The following is a 22,528-nucleotide window of genomic DNA, read 5'->3' on the forward strand; positions in this document are numbered from 1 at the left end:
AGGCTCTTGCTGGAAGTGGTCCATGACCTCCGAGGCCTCTTCTGGAAGAAGCCATTGTGCCAGGTGGGGACTGTTTGACATCGCATGGGCACAGGGAGGAAGGTGGGCAGATGGACTCTAGGGAGGCTGGTGAGCACCCCAACCCATCAGGGATCCAAGGGGTGGATTCTCCAGGGATGCTGGCACCCCAAGACCTGGCACAGGGCTGGGGGTCATGAGAAGGACCAGGTGCTCAGTGTGGCTTTGTGCAGGGCACCCCAACTCTAGGGAACTCAGTTTTCCCACCCGTCCAATGAACCCACCACAGAACAGGTCACTCCTGGCCTTTTGCTTGGGGCATCCTCTGTTCTGTCTCTTCAGAACAGAGCACTGAGGAGGCCCCTCCTCACTTGCTCACAACAGTAGGAACGCCCCACACCCACACTGGCTCGGGGGCATCTGTAACCTGGCAGGGTCGGGAGGTGTGGGCACCACATCTGCCCCTCTGGCCTCAGTTTATCTGGTCTAGATGAACTGTCCCCTATCCCCTCTAGCCTCCCATATCTCCTCCACCTACATAGCCTCCCAGCTCAGTGACCCTGGTGATGCCACTCAGGGCCACACTGGTTCTGCTGGTGTGAACCACCCGCCCTGGCTCAACTCCAGTCCCCTTCCGGGCCACAGGGCTTCTCTCACTCTTTGCCCCACTTTGCCAACCCATCAACTGGAACCGTGGTGACTGTCCTCCCCACAAAGGGACGCAGAGGGGGGAAGAGGGGAGAATGCAGACTCAGCATGACCAGACCCAGGACCCCGAGGAGGAGCCAAGTTTCTGTCTCTCTCTCTGTTAAAGGGTATCATCTGTCCCCCACAGGCGAACAGAAGGAAGAGGGGGAGGTGGGTACTCATCAGACAGACAGACAGGCAGCTCCCTCGCCCAGTTCTGGGGTCTTCATGTGGTCCCAGGTCAGGCAGCTCAGCCTGGCCTGGCCCTGCCTGCAGCCCTTGGGCCCTGTTCTCACCTGTCAGGGGGTCTGAGGGCTGTGCGGTGGTGCAGCCACGTCTCATGTGCCCCTCTTTACTCTGGCGCCCACCCTGGTCCTGGCGGGTGCAGGAGCGGAATGCTGCGGAGGCGGGCCCCAGAGGAGGACAGTACTGTCCTGATCGACATGGCCCCGGCGATGGAGAAGGGGGACTCTTACGGAAGCACAGCCAACACCTCACAGGTAACTCTCCATCACCAGGGACCTCGGGAACAGGAGGCCCAGCACAGCCCTTCGGCTCCCTGCCCTGGGCTTCAGGCCATGGTCTAAGATGGATACTGGAGGGTGTCTGTGTCCCACCCCATGCCTGGAATGGACACAGAGACTCTGGAGACAATGGCCTGCGCTGATCCCAGCCCCTGGGGTGGATGCTTCCTGGAGACCCCAAGCCCTCACCTGTTGCATGGACCTCCAGTGCCCCACGCTGCCTGGGAAGAGGGAGGTGTCACAGTTAGGTCACTGCCTGCCTCACTGACCCTGAGGGATGTGTGGAAACCCCCTGGGATGGCTAGATGAGGCCACTCAGGCAGGGTCAGATCTCATCAGCATGGAGGGGAGAGAGGGGGACATAGGGCTCCCATTCCTGGCCCTGGGGGGCACAGACACCCTGAGTGAGGCTGTCGGGAGAATTCCTGGTCCTTCTGGGCTTCGTGTCTGCCTCTGGGTGCTGACCATCCCGCCCCCACAGCTGAGAGCAGACACAGGGCCCCTTCCTGCTGCCCCACAATAGTGTCTGGGGATGGGGAACACAAGGCCTCATTCACCCAGAACAGGTTCCACCCTCTGGGCGCATGGCCACTCTGGCCATCCACAGGGCCACCTACAGGGCAGCCCAACCCCCTCCAGCCCCTGGAGCCAGCAGGGTGGGCACCCTGGGTACTGGCCATGCTGCCTGCAAACTTGACCCTTGCCCACTGCACAGAGGCCAGTAAGGCAGGAAGGACGTGGGACTGCTCATCCTGGATGTGCCTATGAGCCCCCTGCCCACACCCATTTGGCCTTCCGTGTTCCTGGGTGGTCTAGGGCAGGGTGGGGGTGTGTTCTCACCTTGAGGTGCTTTCCTTCCAGCCCGATGGACACCAGGCGGCCACTTGCAGGGTGGGGAGCCCTGCCAAGCCCCAGATCGGTGAGCCCTTCCCAGTATCTGCCAGCTGTTCCTGTGTTGGTCCTGGGGGTGGGAACACAGATGGGCACCCCCAGATGGTAGCAAAAGGACAGCAGGTCTGAATCACCATCCTCTGTGACCAGGCTGCCCCTCCCCACCCCAACACTATCTCCTGAGCCAGCTCTGGTGCCAATTGCTGTGCTGAGAAATGGAGTGAGGGCCCCATGGTGAGCAGAACACAGTCTGGGGGCACAGCAGAAAAGGGGGGTTCCTACTGAGGGGCTGGAGCTGAGAGAGCTCTGGAGGGCAGAGGGGGACCCATCTCCCTCCGGCTCTGGCCTCAGGACAGCTTGGAGTCACCTCAGATTCTTTTTATTTTTTAACTGATTTTTAGAGAGAGAGGAAGGGAGAGGGAGCGAGAGAGAGAAACATCGATGTGAGAGCGGAACATCGATCAGCTGCCTCCTGCACATCCACAATGGGGATCAAGCCCACAACCAGGGCATGTGCCTGACCAGGAATCGAACCAGCAACCTTTTGGTGCACAGGACAATGCCCAAAAAACACCAGCCAGAGCTCACCTCAGATTCTTATCTGTTGTGCCCCATAGCTTTTCCACCAACTCCTCACCTCCCCACCCACCCCACCCCCCACCCCACGCCTCCTGTCTCCCCCAAACCACCATCATTTCTGAGAGGACTGCATCCCACTGGGCTCACCTACCTGACCCTGCCCTCCATGCAGCAACGATCCTTGTTAATAGTAGATGCCCTCACCCCCCACCCACTTACAACAACAATGACAAAAACAGGAAATACCAAGTGTTGATAAGGATGCAGATACATTGGAACCCTGTGCACTGCTAGTGGGAATGTGAAATGGTGCAGCCACTGTGGGGTACAGTATGGAGGTTCCTCAAAAAAATTAAACATAGAGTTACCATGTGGCCCAGCAAACCCACTTCTGGAGAGACCCAAAAGAATTGATGATGAACATTTAGGTTGTTTCCATTTGGGGGGTGAGGGGGCTATTGTGATAACGTCTTGGTGGACATTCACGAACACGATTTTGCATAATCGTAAGTGTTCATCTTTGAGTGGAATTGCCAGGTCACATGGCATTTCAATGTTTAACATTTTGAAGAGCTGCCAAACTGTTTTACAAAGTGACAGCACCATTTTACAACCCATCAGCCATGTACAGGCTTCCCGTTTCTCCACGTCCTGTCCAGCACTTACTGTCTGTCTTGATGACAGTCATCCCCATGGGTGTGAAGTGGCATCTCTATGTGGCTCATGTTTGTAATTTCCTAATGACTCCTGATATTGAGCATCTCTTCATAGGCTTATTGGCCATTTGTATATCTTCTTTAGAGAAATGTCTATTCAAAATCTTTGCCCATTTTAAAATTGGGTTACTTAACTTTTTATTAGGTTGTAAAAGTTCTTTATGTGTTCTGGATACAAGACCCTTATCAGATACACTATTTACATGTATGTTTTTCTTCCATTCTGTGGGCTGCCTTTTTACTTTCCTGCCAGTGTCCTTTGAAGCATATAGGTTGTTCATTTTGACAAAGTCCATCTTATTAATATTCTCTTTTATTGCTGTGCTTTTGAAGTCGTATCTAAGAATCCAGGTCATGAAGATTTATTTATCTCTATATTTTCTCCTGAGTCTTATCATTTTCATTCTTTTTAAAATATATTTTTATTGGTTTCAGAGAGGAAAGGAGAGGAAGAGATAGAAACATCAATGATGAGAGAGAAGCGCTGATTAGCTGCCTCCTGCACACCCCCTGCTGGGGATTGAGCCCATAACCCAGGCATGTGCCCTGAGTAGGAATTGAACTGTGACCTCCTGGTTCATGGGTCAACACTCAACCACTGAGCCACTCCAGCCAGGCCATTTTCATTCTTATCCTTAGTTCTGTGATCTTTATCTTATGATCTTAACTCTACTCTGAGTTAATGCTTGTGCACGGTGTGAAATGGGGACCAAATTCTTTCCTTACGTGTGTCTGTCCACTTGAGCTGGCCCCATTTGTTGAAATCATTGTTCTTTTCCCATTGAATTGTTGGCCCTTTTGTAAAAAATTGACCATACATATATGGGTTTATTTTCAGAATCTCAAATAGATTTTATTGAACTACATCTATATCTCTATCCTTATGCCAGTACCATAGTGTCTTGATTATTCTAACTTTGTAGTGAGTTCTAAAATTTAAAAAACATGAGTAGTACCACTGTTCTTTTTTTTAAATATGTTTTTATTTATTTATTTATTTATTTGTTTGTTTTTAGAGAGAGGAAGGGAGAGGGAGAGATAGAAACATCAGTGATGAGAGAGAATCATTGATCAGCTGCCTCCTGCATGCTCTACACTGGGGATGAAGCCCACAACCAAGGCATGTGCTCTGAGTGAGAGTCGAACTGTGACCACTTGGTTCATGGGTCGATGCTCAACCACTGAGCAATACCGGTGAGGCCAACTCTGTTCTTTTTCAGTATTCTGGATCTCATGTGTTTCCACAGATATTTTAAACTTGTCAATTTCTGGGGGGTAGGGGGGGCGGGAAAAAGCCAGCTATGGGTTTGATAGGAATTAAGTCTGTAAATCAGTTTGCTATCCTGGCCAGGTTGTCTTCTTCACATGCAACTCATGCACAAGGGATGCTTCACATTTATTTAGCTCTTCTTCAATGTATTTCAACAGCATTAGGTAGCTCTCAATGTATAATTCTTGCACATTTTAAAAATTTGTTCCTTTTTGGTGCTGTTGTATATGAATTGTTGTAAATGGAATTTTCTTCATTTCATTTTTGACTTGTTTATTACTAATATATGGAAATATAATTGATTTTTTAAAATTTATTTTAGAGAGGAAGGGAGAGGGAGAGAGAGAAAAAAGCATAGATGTGAGAGAGAAACATTGATCAGTTGCCTCCCATATGCATCCCGACTGGAGATTGAACCCACAACCTGGGTATGTGTGCTGACCAGGAATCACACCACGGCAGTTCAGTGCATGGACAACACTCCAAACAACTGAGCCACACTGGCCAGGGCTACAGTTGAAATTTATATGTTGATTTTGTATCTAACAACCTTCTCAAAACTGGTATTAGTTCTAATAGTTTCTGTAGTGACTTCCTTTGGAATATCTATATATAAGATCATGTCCTCTGTAAATAGGTCGTTTTGCTTTCACATTAAGCTGTTTATCCTTTGCAGTGTATTCATTCTTTTTGCTCATCTGCATTTCCATCTGAGAGTATCACCTTTGGCCTCAAGGGCTTCCTCCCGTGTTTCCTGTAGAGCAGGCGTGCTGGACTTCATTCCCCAGACTTTGATTGTTTGAGGATGTTTTCATTTAGCCTCATCTCTGAAGAACATTTCTACAGAATAAGAATTCCAGTGTTCCGTATTTTCCCCAGCACTTTAAACATGCTATTCTATTGTCCTTTGGCTCCCATGGTTTCTGTTGAGAAATTGGGTGTCCATACTCTTATTGTTCCCTGAAATATAATGTTTTGATTTTTTTCCCTCTTCCTCTGTAGTGCACAGCAAAGACATGCTGTCCATGGTTTTTCTAGCTGGAGTTTCTTTATCCTGCTTGGGGATCACTGAGATTTTTTATTCTTTGTATTGATTTTTTCCCCATCAGATTTAAAAATTCTTGGCGATTTTTCTTTAAAAAGTGCTTCTTCCTACCCTCTCTCTCTCTGATTCTCAGATCATATGTGTTGGGCCCTTTGACCATGACCACGTCCTCTTGTATAGAGGGGGTAGGCCAAGCGTCCAAGTGCTTGACTCCTACTTCCCACCCAGTCCCCGGGTGTCCCAGCTGGGAGACTGGCATCCCTGGGTTAGCCTGTCCTCCCTGCTTCTGTCCCTGTTGGTTCCCAGCAGACTTTGTCCTTGTTTGGGAGGAAGACCTGAGGCTGGGTCAGCAGCAGGACAGTGCCACCCAGGACAAGAGACACACACACATGGCCTGGCGGGAGACCTTCCTGGATAACCTTCGTACGGCTGGCCTGCATGTGGACCAGGTACAGGGGTTGGTTGTGGGCAGGGCCCTAGGCTCTGCACCCACTAGGCTTGGGGCATGACAACAAATCAAGCCCAGAGTGGTACTGGGTGGCCCTCCCCTCAGGTAAAATATCAACCCCTCCTAGCACACAAGCTCACTCACAGAAGCCAGAGCCCTTCAGATGCACCAGAAAACTCAGGAGCCATCTTCTCCCTTCGCCTGTCTCACCTCCAACATTAGGGCTTCTGTCTAAGGGTGACATTTGTAATTACAATTCTTGTGTAATTATAACTCTTGTGTGCTTGAAGGTATGCATCAGGCCTTTCACAGGTATGATGTCAGGTACAATAGTTGGTCCCACTTCAGTTGCAGGGAGTATGAGAAAGCAGGAAGGAGCTGTGTGGTGCTGGTGTGCAGTGGGGGCAGGCAGGCAGTGAGGAGGGCTTGGAGCCATGGGGACTAGGGTGCAGAACTCTGGTTCCATCTCATCACGGCCCCCATCCCGGGTCCCTCTGCATGTCTCCTGCATTGTCTGACCTGCTTTCTGACCCCAAGAGCAGGCTCTGCTGTCCAGTGTCTGTCTTCCCCAGCCCCAGAGTAATCAATCCTGAGCTTCATGTTAACCTTGTTCTTGTGTGTCTTTACCATTTGAGCACATTTTATGTTGATAAACAGTGCAGCTTTGTTTCTGTTTGAACTTGTTAAGATGGAGCTGTGCTCAGTGTGACTCTTCCTGACGTCATGCCTGTGAGACCCGCCTGCATCACTGGTGCAGTGGCGGCCAGGCCACTGTAAAGCACCTGCTGGTGACTGCTGTGCTGAAGTTACTGCCTGCTTGAGTCAGGGGAGCAGGGCTGCTTGGGCAGTACTCTGAGCTCAGGCCTTGGGGAGGGTTTGCTCGTCACAGCGGGTATGGCTGGCATTGGCCCTAATAGCTTGGTGTCCTCTGTCTGTCGCTGATTGCCTGATCTCCAGACAGGGGCAGGCACCCTGGGCTTGGCTTTCAGAGGCGCTGTCACTTACCAAATAGGTTTAAAACCATGGCTGTTTGCTTGTTAACATGGTTACAGAAACATCTGTCTCTTCCTAAAAGTGTGAATATACACACACACATGGGCACACACCCATACACACACGTATGCACACATGTGCACATGTAGAAATAGTCACATGTATGCATGTGTGCACACGTGCGTGCACACACTGTGTACAAATATTTATCCACATGTGCACCCATACAAACATGCACGTGTGTATACATGTGTACATCTATGCATGCTGCAAACATGTACACAGCGCACCCTCAGGCTCTGACAGAGCCCCGGTCCCCGCAGCATCATGTCCAGGATGAGGACAGCGCAGTGCATTACATCCTCCTCAGCGCCCCCTGGGCCGTGCTCTGCTACTACGCGGAAGACCTTCGCCTGAAGCTGCCCCTGCAGGTACCCGGAGTGCATGACATGCAGAGAAGGCCTGGAGGTCCCCCCAAGCCAGGGTTACTCATGACTGCACCCCATGTGCTGGGTGCACTGTCCATTGCTGACAACCTGAGGCTCCCCATTTTGTCCTCAAAGGTCCCTCGTAGCTGCCATCACACTGTTCTCCAGGAAGCCTTATTAGGCAGACAGGGTGGGGCGGTCAGACCCCACAACCATGGCTGCTCTGGGCGGGTAGGGAGGCGTGGGCAGTGTGTGCAGCAGCCATGGCCTAGTCTGACCACCTGGGCCCGCCAGCTCCCGACCCCCCCCCCAGGCTGCCCATTGAGGACCACTGCAGGAGGGGGGGGGCAGTCTGGGGACACAGTGTGGAGAGGCAGCGGGCGACCTCCGGATGATGTGCCTGCGGGCTGCTCTGCCACCTGCTCTGGCTCCCTTTGACCATCGTGGCATTTGGTAGACAAAGGGACACGTGACCGTCTAAACCTCCCTGCCTTGAAATCTGGGCCTCAGCTGGACCAGCTGAGCCCCTAGCACCCAGGCCCGAGACAGGAAGGGGCTTGCCCGCTCCCTGATGAGCCCTTTCGCTGTTGCTCAGTTTGCAAATCTACACACCTCACCCTGCCGCGTGGCATCGTGCTCAGGGGTGGGGGATGATCCTTTCCAGGAGCTGCCCAATCAGGCCTGCAACTGGTCGGCCAGCCTGCTGCGGTGCCTGGGCATCCCCAATGTCCTGCTGGAGGACGTTCCCGATGTGCCCCCCGAGTGTTACTCCTGCCAGTTCAAAGTGAGCAAGCTGTCGAGGTAAGAGACAGTGGCCCTGCTGGGCCCGCGGGACAGCTTCACACGGTGGCCAGGGCTGGGGGACACAGCCAGGGATGCGTGCATGAGAGGTGACAGGTCAGGTCAACGAGTGACAGAACTAAACCTCCACGCTCTCCCAAACCTTCTCCTTTTGGAGCTTTTTAACCAGGGAGCGTGAGTGGCAGGTGGGCCACTTCAGTCAGGACAGGCAGGTTGTGCTGCGGACAGACGTTCCCCAAACCTCAGTTGCTGGCCACACGGCCCATTTCCTACTCAATGACACGTCCACGGTGGGTGGCAGGGTCTGCCAGGCCCAGGCGGCCGGAGGCCCTCCTCTCACAAACGAGGCAGAAGACGGTCGTGGCCAGTCCACACTGGCTGCTGGTGGCACCTCTCCTGTGTGCGTGTCACAGGGCACACCTGTGTCTGGTGCTCCAATGCACAGGGAAGCCACGGGGCTCCTTGCGAGCCTGGGGCTCCCACACTGCCCTGCCCTCTGCCAGCCCCTGTCCCGGATGGAGGGTTTCTGTGACTTCTGGACAATGTCCTGTGACCTCCTCCTCCAGAAAGGAAAGGACAAAAATGGGACTTGATCCTGCGTGGGGGGTGAGGGGTGGGGTGGGGGTGGGAAGGGGATGGTGGCTGTTCCCCATTGTGCGAGGAGAAAGCATGCGCGTGGTCAGTGTGTGTGTGTGTGTGTGTGTGTGTGTGTGTGTGTGTGTGTGTGTCCCTGCCTTTGTGGACTCTTCTGCACTTTTCACATGCCCACAGGTTCCTCAGGAGTGACAACCAGGACACCTTCTTCACCTGCACCAACAGGCACCAGATCGTGAGTGGGCGTCCCCACTGCAGTCCCCACACCCTGACCCGGCTCCAAGGAGCCTGAGGTCTGGACACAGGAAAGCTCTCCTGTGACGGGAGCACTGAGGCCGGGGCTGGGGGCTGGACACTTAGGGGTGCCCCCTCACTGAACTCAGTTGGGGCCCTGTCAGTGCCCCCGCGGGAGCCCCGGGGCTCAGAATGGATATCTGGTTATGGACTTGTGGGACAGACAGCCACGGCTACTGACCCAGGTGGATGTGGGTCCTGCTGGTCAGTGAGGAAGAGAGCCGAGGGTCAGAGTATCGAGCCTGAGAAGGGTGGGCTGAGCCAGGCCACTCCAGAGTCTGTGACAGGAAGAGGCTTTGGACAGGCCTGCCTGGGGCTGCCCCCTGCTGGCCACCAAAGGAGCAGAGCCCATGCCTGACACAGCTGTCCAGCTGGAGGCTGGCCCTGCCCAGATTAGGGTCCAGGGCTGGCTGTGCACAGCCAGGACCTGGGGTCAAATCCAAGCCCGACTCCTGTGCGCCCACCATTCTGGCCCAGGTCTTGTGATTGTACAGTGGAGAATGACCGGCCCACCTCAGGGGGGTGGTTGTATGAGCCGGCGACAGGAGGAAGATCTGGGCGCACAAAGTATTCTCTTCATTTGTCACCAGAGGCTGTGGGAGGCTGTCCGTGGGCTCAGCCCTGAGATGGGAGGGCCAGGATGTCCCCACCCTGCCATCACATGACAGGTGACCAGTGCCCTCCCCCACCACCCCCAGCTGTTTGAGATCCTGGCCAAGACCCGCTACGGCCATGAGAAGAAAGGTCTGTTTGGGATCGACCAGCTGCTGTCCCAGGGCGTCTTCAGGGCGGCCTTCCCTCTGCACGAGGTGAGACCTGGGGGCGGGAGAGGCTGTGGTGGGGGTCTCAGACTCAGGCACGGGGCGAGTTCCTAGACGAGGGGTCTTGCCCTGTGTGGGCAGCTGTTGCCAGACAGGCAGCCTGCAGTGTGACCAAGGCCATGCTGCTGTTCAAGGCCCTGGGCAGCCAGGCACTGCCCTCTCAGCGCACAACAGGCCCAACAGCCCCACCTTCATGGGGAAGACAGTGAGGTCCCCTGTGCTCCCCAAATCTGGGTAAACTGAACAGTGAAGGGGCGCTCACCATAGTCCTGACAAAATGTCCTCCGTGGTCTGGAGGCTGTTCATGCCCCTCACCCCCCGCAGCTGCCCATCAAATCCAGAGCTGAGGAAGGGGCAGCAGGGTGGAGGGCAGGGTCAGGCCTGCAGCTGCTGTGTGAGGCACCGAGGGGCCACCTGAGGACACGCAGCAGAATGGCCAGCTCCACGTTGGCTGTGGGGCATCCCTCTTCCCACCTCTGGCCAGAGCACAGGACGCACAGCGCCTGGCACAGCCGGCCTCGCTTGCCCGGTGCTCGGGGGATAGCACAGGCCCCGGCTGCAGAAGCCCACCCAGAGATGCCAATCCATCATGGACCACAGCCGCAGCTCCTCCTGGATGCAGACTGCGGGATCCCCAGGAGGCCGAGGTGCCCAGCTCAGATGCCCCTCCCAGAGAGGCCTTCCTAGACTCCCCCCCACTCCCCAGGACCCAAACATAACTCCGTCGTCCTCGAGCAGCAACCCTGCGTCCGGGACACCGGGCACGTGGCCTTGCCCAGCGCTGAAGGCCCACACTTAGAATAGGGCCCGGTAAGATGCCCAGACCAGCCTGAGTCCCGCCCACTGGCTTCTGGTCCCCAGGGCCCCTTCACAGCACCCCCTGAGGGCCTGTGGGCCCCTGGCCTCAACCAGCGGCAGGTCCTGTTCCAGTACTGGGCCCGCTGGCGCAAGTGGCACAGGTACCAGCCTCTGGACCACGTGCGCAGGTACTTCGGGGAGAAGGTGGCCCTCTACTTCGCCTGGCTGGGTAAGTCCCGCCCACTGCCCCTTGGGGCCTCCTGGGCCCCCGACTTTGGTCTTCAGGGTAATAGTCTCCAAGAGGGGAGCGAGCACAGGGGCTGGGCTGCCAGCGTGCTGATCCCTCCTAGGCCAACAAAGCCACTGGCCCAGGACGTTCTTAACACCCAGTGAGGGCTGGGAACCCCCTCCTGCAGGTGGGCCTCCCCACTCCAGCCGCCAGACCCGGCCCATGAGGCCTTGGTCATGTGGTGGGGGCTGCAGAGCCCAGGACAGAGGCTAGGACAAAGGGGCTGCCGGGGGAACCTCTGAGGACCACGCCCCCCACAACTGCCTCCCAGGTGGCCTCAAACCCTGCTGGTTGGATGTGGGTCTCTGGGGGACAACTGTGTCTGTGCAGACCCCCACCCGGCACTCAGCCCAGCGCTGGGTGCACAGGCCCATCATGGTTGCTGACAGCTGGCTCCTGGGGCCCCTACCTGGCTCCCCTCTGCAGGGTTCTACACAGGCTGGCTCCTGCCAGCGGCCGTGGTGGGCACGCTGGTATTCCTGGTGGGCTGTTTCATGGTATTCTCAGACACACCCACGTAAGTGCCCTCTCCCCTCAGCTCCCAGGCCTCACCCTGTGTCTCCAGGGAGGGTGGGGGGTGGGGCTACATGCCCTGTGCAGAGCTGGGGATAGAGGTGAACATGAACACCTCCCTGCCTTCATGGATGTCAGAGGGCCCAATGGATCTGGCTGGAAGGATGACAGGTAGATAGGGGTGCTCCAGAGACTGACCATCGGACAGGTGTGACCTCAGGCTGACACAGGTGAACAGGTGTGTTCCCACACTGATAGGTGTGCCCTAGAATGACACGGTGGACAGGTGTGCTTCCAGACTAATGGTGTTGGTACCCTTGTTTCTTGGAATAGTGTAAGACAGGGCATGAATTTTACTTTATTATGGAGCTGAAATTTCAAAAAGTTATCTCAAAAATTATCATTGCATATATTTTAAAGAAATGCTGGACCTGGCCAGGGCAGTGGCGGGAGAAAGAGGACAAGGGGCAGACCTGGTGGGAAGGGGTCCCCATGCTCCAGCACCCGCTTCCACTCTGAAGGCAGGAGCTGTGCAGCAGCGCCGATAGCTTCCAGATGTGCCCACTCTGCCTCAACTGCCCCTTCTGGCTGCTCTCCAGCGCCTGCGCCCTGGTCCAGGTACGAGGAAGGGTGGACGAAGGGAGGAAGAGAGCTCCCTGGGTCCTGGTCCTGCCCCACCTGTGACCCCAGCTCTGTGGTGCTGTCTGCTCCTGGCGTGGGGTTGTGACTGGTGCCCCCCTTGGCGAAGTGCCTGCAACAGTTGGTGCGCATAGGTGGGCCCTTGCTATTATTGCTGTTATTGTCTGTAACTGGCCAAGGTGAACCAGAGGACCCCCAAGGCAGAGACGGCTGAGCAGAGCCCCCAGCCTAAGAGGTGGGGGCAGGTAGCTCCTTGGAGTCCTTGGGCCTGGTGTGCCCCCACAGCAGCCCAGCACACTGTGGGTGTGTTAGCTTTTCTTTGTGGCCTCACCTGCATCCCCCACACACTGGGCTTGGTGCTCTTGGTGCACTGTCGGGCCCCAGACCAGACACACCTTTGACACACCCTGGGCATCCGTCTGCACCGTTTCCTAGGGCTGCTCTCACCAAGTCCTGTTCTTGAAACAACAGGAATAATTTTCCCACAGCTCAGAGGCCAGAAGTCCAAACTCCGGGTGTTAGCAAGGCTGGCTTCTCCTGGAGACTGTTCCCTGCCTGGCTCCTACTTCTGGTGGCTGCACCACCCCAATTTCTGCCTCTATGTTCACGTGGCCTTCCCCTCTGGGCACGTGTGTCTATTCCCCTTCTCTTCTGTCATAAGGATTTGTCACTGGGCTCAGGGGCCCCTAAACCAGGGTACTTGCATGTAGAGACCCCCACCTTAATTACACACACAAAGGCCCTTGTTCCAAATGAGCTTCCCTTCTTGGGTTCCAGGTGGGGGCCACAATCCAACCCACTACAGTCCACCCTCTGGCCCCCAAACTTCAGGTTCGTCCCATGTGCAAAATACAGTCACTCCAACCCAACATCCCCAAAGTTCTAAACTCATCACAGCATTAACTCTAAGTCCAAAAATCTCCCAAATATCGTCAGCTCAGAAAGTCCAGAATCCCATCTAAATCACCTAAGTCGTCATGGGGGAGACTCAGGTGTGGCCACCCTGGGGCAACATCCCACTGCCTGCTGCCCCATGCCGGGAAACTAGTCACCTGCTTCCAAAAGACGATCCACTGCTCAAGGGGGAAACTGAGGCACAGAGGGGCCAGCAGTGGAAGCGAGTGTGAACCCCGCGCCCCGCCCGCAGGCCGGCCGGCTCTTCGACCACGGCGGCACCGTCTTCTTCAGCGCGTTCATGGCCCTGTGGGCGGTGCTGCTCCTGGAGTACTGGAAGCGGAAGAGCGCCACGCTGGCCTACCGCTGGGGCTGCTTCGACTACGAGGACATCGAGGTGGGTCGGTCCCCAGACCGTGGCCACTGCCCACGAGGCCGCCACTAAGCGTTGGCTCCCTTCCAGGAGAGGCCACGGCCCCAGTTTGCCGCCTCGGCCCCCACGACAGCCCTGAACCCCATCACCGGCGAGGAGGAACCCTACTTCCCCAAGAGGAGCCGCATGCGTCGCGTGCTGGCCGGCTCCGTGCTGGTGCTGATGATGGTGAGGGTCCCGCCATCCTCCCCTCCCCATCGCGCCCCTTCCTCTGGAGCTGCTTGGGGCGGCTGCTATCCCTCCTCCTCCTGGGACCCATGGGACACTTGCTGCCGCGGAGAAGCCCTCGTGTGCCTGGGCTCCAGAGAAGCGGCCAAGCTCAGGGCCAGGCCAGGGGGTCTGGGTTGTAAGATGCGAGTGTGTGTGGGCAGGGACTCCCGGAATGTTTCCCCACAGATGTGGGCTTGGGGCATCTTTCAAGCATGGGGGGATCCCGGCAGGGGGAGGTCCTCCAGCCAAAGGGGCTTCCTAGCTTGACCCTCCCTTCCCCTCCCCTTCCAAGATGGCAGGAATTCCCAAGTTTTGGCCGGTGGGAGAGCAGGGTCGGGGGTTGGATGGTTGATTCTCAGCACTTGGGACCAAGAACAATGCACAGTGGCTCCCTTGACACCGGCCGGCTCTTCGCCCACCTGTAATTCTAAATGGCCTCCCAGCCCCCTCCCTCCCAGCCCCCCATCCTGCCTTCCTGTGCCTCCAGCAACCCACCGGAAGAAGCACGGAGCACAGCCAGGTCTATAGGTGGGGGCTGTGGCCCGAGGGCGCTGGAGTCCCGGGCCTAGGCGTGGGGGCTCACGCACTTGGTCCCCATAGGTGGCCGTGGTGGTCATGTGCCTCGTGTCCATCATCCTGTACCGCGCCATCATGGCCATCCTGGTGTCCAGGTCGGACAACACCCTCCTGGCGGCCTGGGTGAGCCTCCACTGCCCGCTCCTGCTGGGTGGGGGATGGCTCGGGACCACCCCCAGCGCCAGCTCTGACCCACCACCTGTCCCCAGGCTTCTCGCATCGCCAGCCTCACAGGCTCCGTGGTGAACCTGGTCTTCATCCTCGTCCTCTCCAAGATCTATGTGGCCTTGGCCCACATCCTGACAAGATGGGGTGAGTGGCCAAGGCTGAGTGCCGGCTCAGGACCATCCCAGCCCTGCTGCCCTGCAGATCACAGGGTCCTCAAGTCTGAATTAGCACAGATGGGATGTGAGCCCCACCCCCAACTGTGAACGGTACCTGGGGGTGGAGACAGGAGGGTCCTCTGGAGCACCCATGCCTTGCCCTGCAGCTGGGGTGCCCTTACCCCACCCCCACCCCGTGCACAGCTGAGCTCCCCTGGGACAGTCTGCCCAGCCCCGCCCGCCCCGCCCCCCCCGTGTGCCCCTGTTTTCTCAGTGTCGGAGAGATAACTAGAGGTAGCTGCACAGTAAACTCCTTCCTTCTCCCCCTCTGCCCGCCCCCACTGCCTGCCTCTCCCCCGACTTTCTACTCTCCCATTTCCTAAAGACAAACGCCAACGAACCAGTTCATTCATTCCACACATTGTCCATTAGCCGCCCTGGTCTAGGAGTGGGCAGAGAGCTCAGTGTCCACCTGCGGGGAGCCTTTGGGGGGGCAGGTGTCCCAGGGAGCCCCCACAGTGTTCCTGCAACAGCAGGGCATGTGCACCCCTTTTCCGGCCTCAGGTGTCCCCTCCAATCCACCTTTTATGCCCCGACCTCTGTCTCAGCAACAGCTTTCCAGGCACGGTCACCCCAGCCTCAGACTGTCACTCCGCTCGGCCTCTGGCTACTCTCTGTGCCCTGCCATTTCATCCTCAGCATTGCTGTGGTTTAGTCACCTGCCAGCTCTTCCTCTGCCAACATAACGTTTTTGGAGGATTTGGAAATTAGAACTTGAGGAAAGCTGCACTTCGCCCCCTTCCTGAATGAGTTTCTGTGCAATGCGGCTTTGCTCGCTCCCTGCGTGGGTGAGGAGGCTACGGGGCTGGGCGGTGGGGGACTGAGCCCGCCTCTCTGCCCAGAAATGCACCGGACGCAGACCAGGTTTGAGGACGCCTTCACCCTCAAGGTGTTCATCTTCCAGTTCGTCAACTTCTATTCCTCGCCCATCTACATCGGCTTCTTCAAGGGCAGGTCAGCACCGCTTCCCCGGGCCTCACCTCACCCTGGGCCCTGCTCCTGCGCTGCCCCGACCCATGTGGCCCCAGAGGTTCAGGGAGGGGGGGGTGACAGTCCAGGAGGCCTGGTGGGGACAGCAGTTGTCCTGGCTCAGGGCCTCAGAGCAAAGCTGGGCTCCAGGTCCACCTTGAGGTTCCTGCAGGTCCGGTGTGTGCAGCAAGGGAGATAGTGGGGGGAGAGGGAGGGGCAGCTGATGGCACCTCCTCACTTGCGGCCTCTGCACCTCCATTTCCTCTAGGTTTGTGGGGTACCCGGGCAGCTACCACACCTTGTTTGGGGTTCGCAACGAGGAGGTAAGTGTGTAGGGACTGACACCCACAGGTCCTGCCCCCTAACCTCCATCAGAATGTTAATTTGCAGGGATTCTTTCTGCCCCCCCGCCGCCGCCCCTCACAGTCACAGCTGCCCCGGGACCCCCACAGCAGGCTCTTCATAGCATTCTGACTCCCACCTGGAACAGCGCCCACAAAACACAGCCGTGTCCTCATGTGTCACCCTTTCCCCACTCTGACCTGATGCACAGTCACAGGTCAGGTCAGCGTGGGGAAAGGGTGACCCTTCCACTGCCCAGAGCTCCGCTGGGAACACGGAGGCTGGTGACTCTCACGGGGCTCCGAGCCCACTGTGGCCACCTGGGCTTGACCCTGCCCACCCCTCAGAGACACCGAAGAAAGCCCCTTGAGGTCCCCAGGCATCTGGCTCCGCACTGGCTGAGGGCACACCTGGGTGGAGCTGGAACAGTGCACGGGTGGTCTCTGAGCCAGGGCGGGGCTCCCGCTGCTCCGCTGAGTGCCTCACCTGCAAGGCCATCTCCTCTCTGACCAGAAGGGCTCCCTCCTTCCCAGGGGTCTGGGCTGTGACCCAGCCCCACTACCTGCAAAGCGGCCAACCCCGAGGAATACGCTATTTTCTCATAAGAGGGGAGGGGTTTTTTCAGGGACCGGGCAGCTGGGACCCCAACTCAGGGGGCTTTTGGTCATCAGTGGGATAAGTTCCCAACTCACACTGGCTTAACAGAAACAGAGTTCCTTTCCGTTGGCTCCTGCAATGACGCCGGTCAGGCCCTGTGGGCTCAGGTGGGGCCAGGCGCAGGCGTCTGAACAATGCTGCCCTACTTCCCTAGCACTGGCCTTGTGCTCGGTCAGGTTCTCCCAACCCCTGGGGGAGCCAACATCCCAACAGCACAGGCCGACGCCCTCTTGCTTGCGACCCCTGTGCAAGGTATACTGTCTCAGGAGCTCCCCCTAAAGGCCCTTGGGTGCACCTCTCACTGGCTGGAATTGCTGAGGCTACATAGTGGGTCCTCCCTGGAGCCACAGGCCCAGCATCAGCCTCACGCCGTGTGGGTCTCCAAAGGAAAACTGGGGTGCCATGCATCAGTGGCCCTGGTCATTCCCATGCACTGTCCCCCAGGTGGACCTTGGGGAGACAGTGGGAACTTGGGTGAGGTCTGGGGGGTGGGTCTGTGCAACCCATGGCATATCTGGAGGGGAGGAGGGACATGGCAAGGGCCACCTTTCAGGGTTAGAGGAGGATGGGTGGGGAGGGGACCCCCTCCCCTGCACTAACCTGGAGCGTGGCTGTGCAGTGTGCGGCAGGAGGCTGTCTCATCGAGCTGGCACAGGAGCTCCTGGTCATCATGGTGGGCAAGCAAATCATCAATAACGTGCAGGAGATTCTCGTCCCGTGAGTCCCCCACTTGCCCTGGGCAGCATCCAGGGGCCCTGGGACTGGGAGCGTCTGGGGCAGTAGCCCCAGCCCAGTCCCAACCTGGAAAAGAGGTGGAGGGAAGCCAGGTGGGCCCCTCCTGGACCTGGCTGTTGCACCTGCAGGGGAGGGGAGGGGAGGGTCTGCCCTCTGCCCCATGGGCTCTCTGACACCCGCACCCTGTGGTTGCTGTGTCAGCATATTGAGTTCTTTGGTCCTGGCCAGCTTTGTTGAGGGAGGAGGCCCATCCTTTCTGTAGCCCCTGTGGCCAGGACACTCTGCAGCACCCCCAGCCAAGGCAGCGCCAGAGGGGGCATCCAGGGGAGGCCCCCAGCCTCAGGTTCCCTGCCACTGGGGTCCTTTCTCCCCAGTGCCACCCCCACTGGCACCACTGTGGTTCCCATCCAAGCATCAGGACCCCCTCCCAGGCAAGAGCCCTTGCAGTGACTGCCCAAGGCTGGACCCAACCTGGACATCTTGCCATCTCTCCTGCACACCTGACCTCCCACAGACAGCATGGACTCCCCTGGGCCCCTCGAACTGTAGCTGTGGGACCTTGGCCAACCCATGTCTCTCTTTGGGTGCAGTCAGTGCTATGCAGCTGAATTCTAGGAAATCATGAGTTTGGGGTGTAGTTGGTGCCTGTAGGGCTGGATGAGTGCTGACAAAGCCACATACACCTATTCCCCTACATATGACAAAGTAACAAGCGCACATGCCCCCATTGGCACAGCGATTTCCCCATCTGCTCACTTCCACCTTGACATACCTCTTGGCACCTCTTTGCATGTCCCAGGAGGAATCCATCTCCCCAAAGCTTTCATGAACAATGGGGTACTACAGGGGAGCTGAGGGAGGGGCCACCCCCCAGAAGGAGGCAGATGCTCTTGAGGGTTCTGCAAGGCCTGGCCAGCCTGCTGTGCCGGTCCCAGGGTCCAGACCTCCCCCTGCTGCCTTCAAACTGCAGAGCAACCAGCTCGAGGAGCAAAAGCTATTTTCCTGGGTGTTTCCACTTCCAGGAAGCTCAAGGGCTGGTGGCAGAAGTTCCGGCTTCGCTCCAAGAAGAGGAAGGTGGCGGCTTCAGCTGCTGCCAGCCAGACGCCCTGGGAGGCAGACTATGAGCTCCTGCCCTGTGAGGGCCTGTTTGATGAGTACCTCGAAATGGGTAGGTGCCCCTGGGGGCCTCCAGCCTCAACATTCCTCTGTCTCCCTTGAAACATGATGTGGTGGGGACAGAGGGTCCCTAGTGGAGCCAAGCCTACAAAGGATCCAGAAAGGACTTGTGGGGATCGCAGTGGGGAGTGCCCAAGACAGGCAGGCTGAAGATGGGAAGGGACAGCGCCCTGGGCACAGAGGTTGCGAAGAGGACTGGGCAGTTGATGGGGCTCTCCTGGAGTGGCCTTAATCCCCCACCCCAGGAGGCATCTGCTTGAGCCTCCTGTAGGAGCTAGGAAGGAAGCTGGGTGCTCAGGAGACCAGGCACTAGGGGTGGGGACAACTGCCCCTGGGAGTAAGGCTGCACCTGGAAGGCGACAGGCCTCAGGTCCCCTGACCAATGGAGTCCCATATGGGAGTTGATTCCAGAACTTTGTTTTTTAATATATATTTTTATTGATTTCAGAGAGAAAGGGAGAGGGAGAGAGAGAGATAGAAACATCAATGATGAGAGAGAATCATTGATTGGCTGCCTCCTGCACGCCCCCTACTGGGGATTGAGCCCGCAACCCAGGCATGTGCCCTTGGCTGGAATCGAACCCAGGACCCCTCAGTCCGCAGGCTGATGCTCTATTCACTGAGCCAAACCAGCTAGGGCCAGAACTTTTCTTGATGCCCACACTCTTTGCCAGACCCTCAACTGTGCCCTGGCCAGGTGGTGGCCCGTGCCTGCACTCATTCCCTGCACGGGGTGGTGCACTTTTGGGGGACAGGATGTTTGTCCCAGCAGCCCAAGGTCTTACTCTGAGATCATGGCACACTTGTAATGGAAAGTGTTGCATCTGAGTTAACACATCACTGAGCTCCCTGGCAGCCAAAGCAAAAGGGGTGATAGTAGTTGCATTGGTCCCTGGATAAGAGGGAGCAGACAGTTCACATGCTTTTTCATGATAATGTGTGAGTGGGATAGACTGGTGTGGCCCTAGGCCACTGGACAGCAGGCGATGGGACCAAAGCTCTTCTTAGTATTTTACAGAGGAACCAGCTGCTCCCTGAGAGGGGTAAATGGAGAAGGCAGGCCTAAAATCTCCCTTTCCTGCCAGAAGCCCACAGGGCAGGCTGAGCTGAGAGGAGAGAGAATCCCAGACCTCAGGGAGCCCCGGGAGACCCATGCTCCTTGTGCAGTTCTGTGGAGCAGTAGGGGCAGTCGGGGAGGCTTCCTGGGAGCAGGGGCCCTGGTGCTAAGTCTACAAAATGAATCAGAGCAGAAGCAGGCGGGCGGGGACGGGGCCTGCGGTGACACCTGCGCCCACAGTGCTGCAGTTCGGCTTCGTCACCATCTTCGTGGCCGCCTGCCCGCTGGCGCCGCTCTTCGCGCTGCTCAACAACTGGGTGGAGATCCGCCTGGACGCGCGCAAGTTCGTGTGCGAGCGCCGGCGCCCAGTGGCCGAGCGCGCGCAGGATGTGGGCATCTGGTTCCCCATCCTGGCTGGCATCACGCACCTGGCGGTCATCAGCAACGTGAGCGCTAGGTGGGGGGAGGTAAGGGAGGTATGGGGCGGGGCTCCCCGGGGGCGGGGCTCCCGGGGGCGGGGCTCCCCGGGGGCGGGGCTCCCGGGGGCGGGGCTCCCGGGGGCGGGGCTCCCCGGGCTGAGTGGGTTGGGTCCACGCTGACCGCCCGGCGCCCAGGCCTTGCTGCTGGCCTTCTCCTCCGATTTCCTGCCGCGCACCTATTACCGTTGGACCCGCGCCGGTGACCTGCGCGGCTTCGTCAACTTCACACTGGCGCGCGCCCCGCCGGCCTTCACCACCGCGCACAACCGCACGTGCAGGTGAGGCCGCCAGGTGAGGGGCGGGCAGAACAGGGCTGAGGGCTGGCTGGAAGGGGAGTGCCCCAGGAGAGGAGACCTGTCCTGAGGACCGGGCCCGAGCCCTGCGCTTCCTGCCTTAAACAAGCCACCGGCTGTAGGACTCTGGGGACACGGGGTGGGGACTGTGAGTACCCATCCTCCTCATCCCCCGGGGTAGGGAGCTGGGGGGGGTCAGGGGGCGGTTACAGCTGACACTCCAACAACCCCGGGTTGAAATTTTGGAAAATCTGAGCATATGACCCTTACAGTTGAAGGTCGTGTTGTTCAAGGGTCAACTTATAGTTCCCTTTTAAATGCGCGCGTCCAGGCGGATCTCCACCCAGTTGTTGACACTCATTTGGAACTGATGCTGTATATTTTTATTATTTTAGGGACTACCCTTATATTTTTAGCATACAATCTTAACTATACATTTTTCTAACAAATCTTGAAGGAATTTATTTTTGTCTCATTTCCTTGTGTGTGACAAGGATCTTCATGTGCTTTACCACAACCTATTGAGCACCCATCAGTCCATCCTATTGTTCTACAGTTTTAATTTTACTATTAAAAACACACAGAAACAGTTTTAGTCATTTGTTAATCACATTTTTTTGGGGTATTAACTTATGTGGCTACAGTAGTGGGCCCAGGTTAGCCTAGTGGGGGAACGGGATAACCCAGCTCCTCCTTCCCTTTGAGACCATAACAGTAAGAGCTAAAAGTGCTGTCAGAGAACACTGCTTGAGCATATTTCCCTCTTCAGGCACCCTCCATGGTAAGTGAGCCCAGAATTTTAGCATCAGGGAGGCCAAAGGTGGAGATGCCGAAAAGTCATCTGCCCTGGTCCCCACACCGAGTCCCACATTTCCTGCAGGTATCGGGCATTCAGGGAAGACGATGGGCATTATTCCGGGACTTACTGGAACCTTCTGGCTATCCGCCTGGCCTTTGTCATTGTGTTTGAGGTAGCTGGGGCACCTCCCAGGCCCTCTGTTGGCTTCCCACTCTTGGCCTTAGCATGATTCCCCCACCCTCAGGCTTTGCCTAATCTCATCATGTGGTTTGGGGTGTGGTGTGTCCAAAGGAATAGAGCCCTGGTCTTACCGCTCTGTCACTGTGGTCGAATCACAGTTCCTCTCCGCATCATTTCCCCATCTGGAAAGGGAGCAATCCCTGCCTCGCCTGTCACAGGGCTGTGTGGCCATCAGGATGCTCTGGGCACCGTGTAGTGTCCCAGGGAAGCTCCACGGGGCCAGGGCTGGTCTCTGGGGCCATGACATTGCTGCTTTTCAGTTCACCCACACCTGGGAAGCAGGTGTCCACACCTGAGCCCATGAAGGCTACTCTGGGCACTTGTTTTAACGTTGGGTAGGGTGCCCTCTCCCACTGCTGGTCCTGTCCCCTGCTCCCAGCATGTGGTGTTCTCCATTGGCCGGGTCCTCGACCTCCTGGTACCTGACATCCCTGAGTCTGTGCAGATCAAGGTGAAGCGGGAGTACTACCTGGCCAAGCAGGCGCTGGCTGAGAACGAGGTGAGCCCCCACCCACAGCCCTCATGCACCCATTGTGGAGTGGCCCCAGCCAGGTACTTGCTGCCAAGCAGGCCGCGGTGCAGTCAGTTTAATCACACTCTCCTTGACCACCCCTCCTGGACACAGGCTCTCTCGGGGACGAATGGAGCCAAGGACGACCAGCCCTCAGCCTCAGAGGAGAGTCTGGGCCCACAGCCTAGGCAACCAGAAGCCAGCTGGGCCTCGCCAGTCCCTTCCCTCTGAGGTCACAGGGATCATGTTGGGGGCTGCAGGGCCTGGAGTCAGACCCACCTGGAGTGCAGAGGCCTCACGTCCTGGAGATGCAGCCCCCACTGGCCACCCCTTTGGAGTACCCAAAGCCAGGCGACTATAGCAGGGGAACCTGGTGGGCTGGGGCATGTCTCCACCATCTCCCTCCCAGCCCCACAAGCCAGTATC

At 57.2% G+C, this 22,528-nt stretch overlaps 1 protein-coding gene across 1 annotated transcript; it reads left to right on the plus strand.

Annotated features, from left to right (window-relative positions):
- Positions 1 to 1,093: 1,093 nt before the first annotated feature.
- ANO7 (anoctamin 7) lies at positions 1,094 to 22,500 on the plus strand. The gene is made up of 23 exons (XM_079782946.1): positions 1,094 to 1,205; positions 2,091 to 2,148; positions 6,037 to 6,179; positions 7,495 to 7,602; positions 8,264 to 8,400; positions 9,172 to 9,229; positions 9,987 to 10,097; positions 10,971 to 11,136; positions 11,623 to 11,713; positions 12,231 to 12,327; positions 13,496 to 13,639; positions 13,706 to 13,843; positions 14,486 to 14,584; positions 14,671 to 14,773; positions 15,687 to 15,798; positions 16,082 to 16,136; positions 17,432 to 17,529; positions 18,570 to 18,715; positions 20,021 to 20,226; positions 20,395 to 20,537; positions 21,433 to 21,523; positions 21,971 to 22,090; positions 22,217 to 22,500. The coding sequence occupies exons 1-23, from the start codon at positions 1,101 to 1,103 to the stop codon at positions 22,331 to 22,333; spliced, it is 2,646 nt and encodes an 881-aa protein (XP_079639072.1). The 5' UTR covers positions 1,094 to 1,100; the 3' UTR covers positions 22,334 to 22,500.
- Positions 22,501 to 22,528: the final 28 nt, after the last annotated feature.

The sequence above is a fragment of the Cnephaeus nilssonii genome, assembly GCF_951640355.1.
Source record: "Cnephaeus nilssonii genome assembly, chromosome: 10".
NCBI classification, from domain to species: Eukaryota; Metazoa; Chordata; class Mammalia; order Chiroptera; family Vespertilionidae; genus Cnephaeus; species Cnephaeus nilssonii.

What these genes read in the sequence shown, in the direction of transcription:
- ANO7 (XM_079782946.1), top strand. Translation starts at nt 1,101, where the DNA reads ATGCTGCGGAGGCGGGCCCCAGAGGAGGACAGTACTGTCCTGATCGAC. An exon ending in AAAGTGAGCAAGCTGTCGAG is followed by an intron (nt 8,401 to 9,171) that starts GTAAGAGACAGT and finishes ACATGCCCACAG; the next exon opens with GTTCCTCAGGAGTGACAACC. An exon ending in ATCGGCTTCTTCAAGGGCAG is followed by an intron (nt 15,799 to 16,081) that starts GTCAGCACCGCT and finishes CATTTCCTCTAG; the next exon opens with GTTTGTGGGGTACCCGGGCA.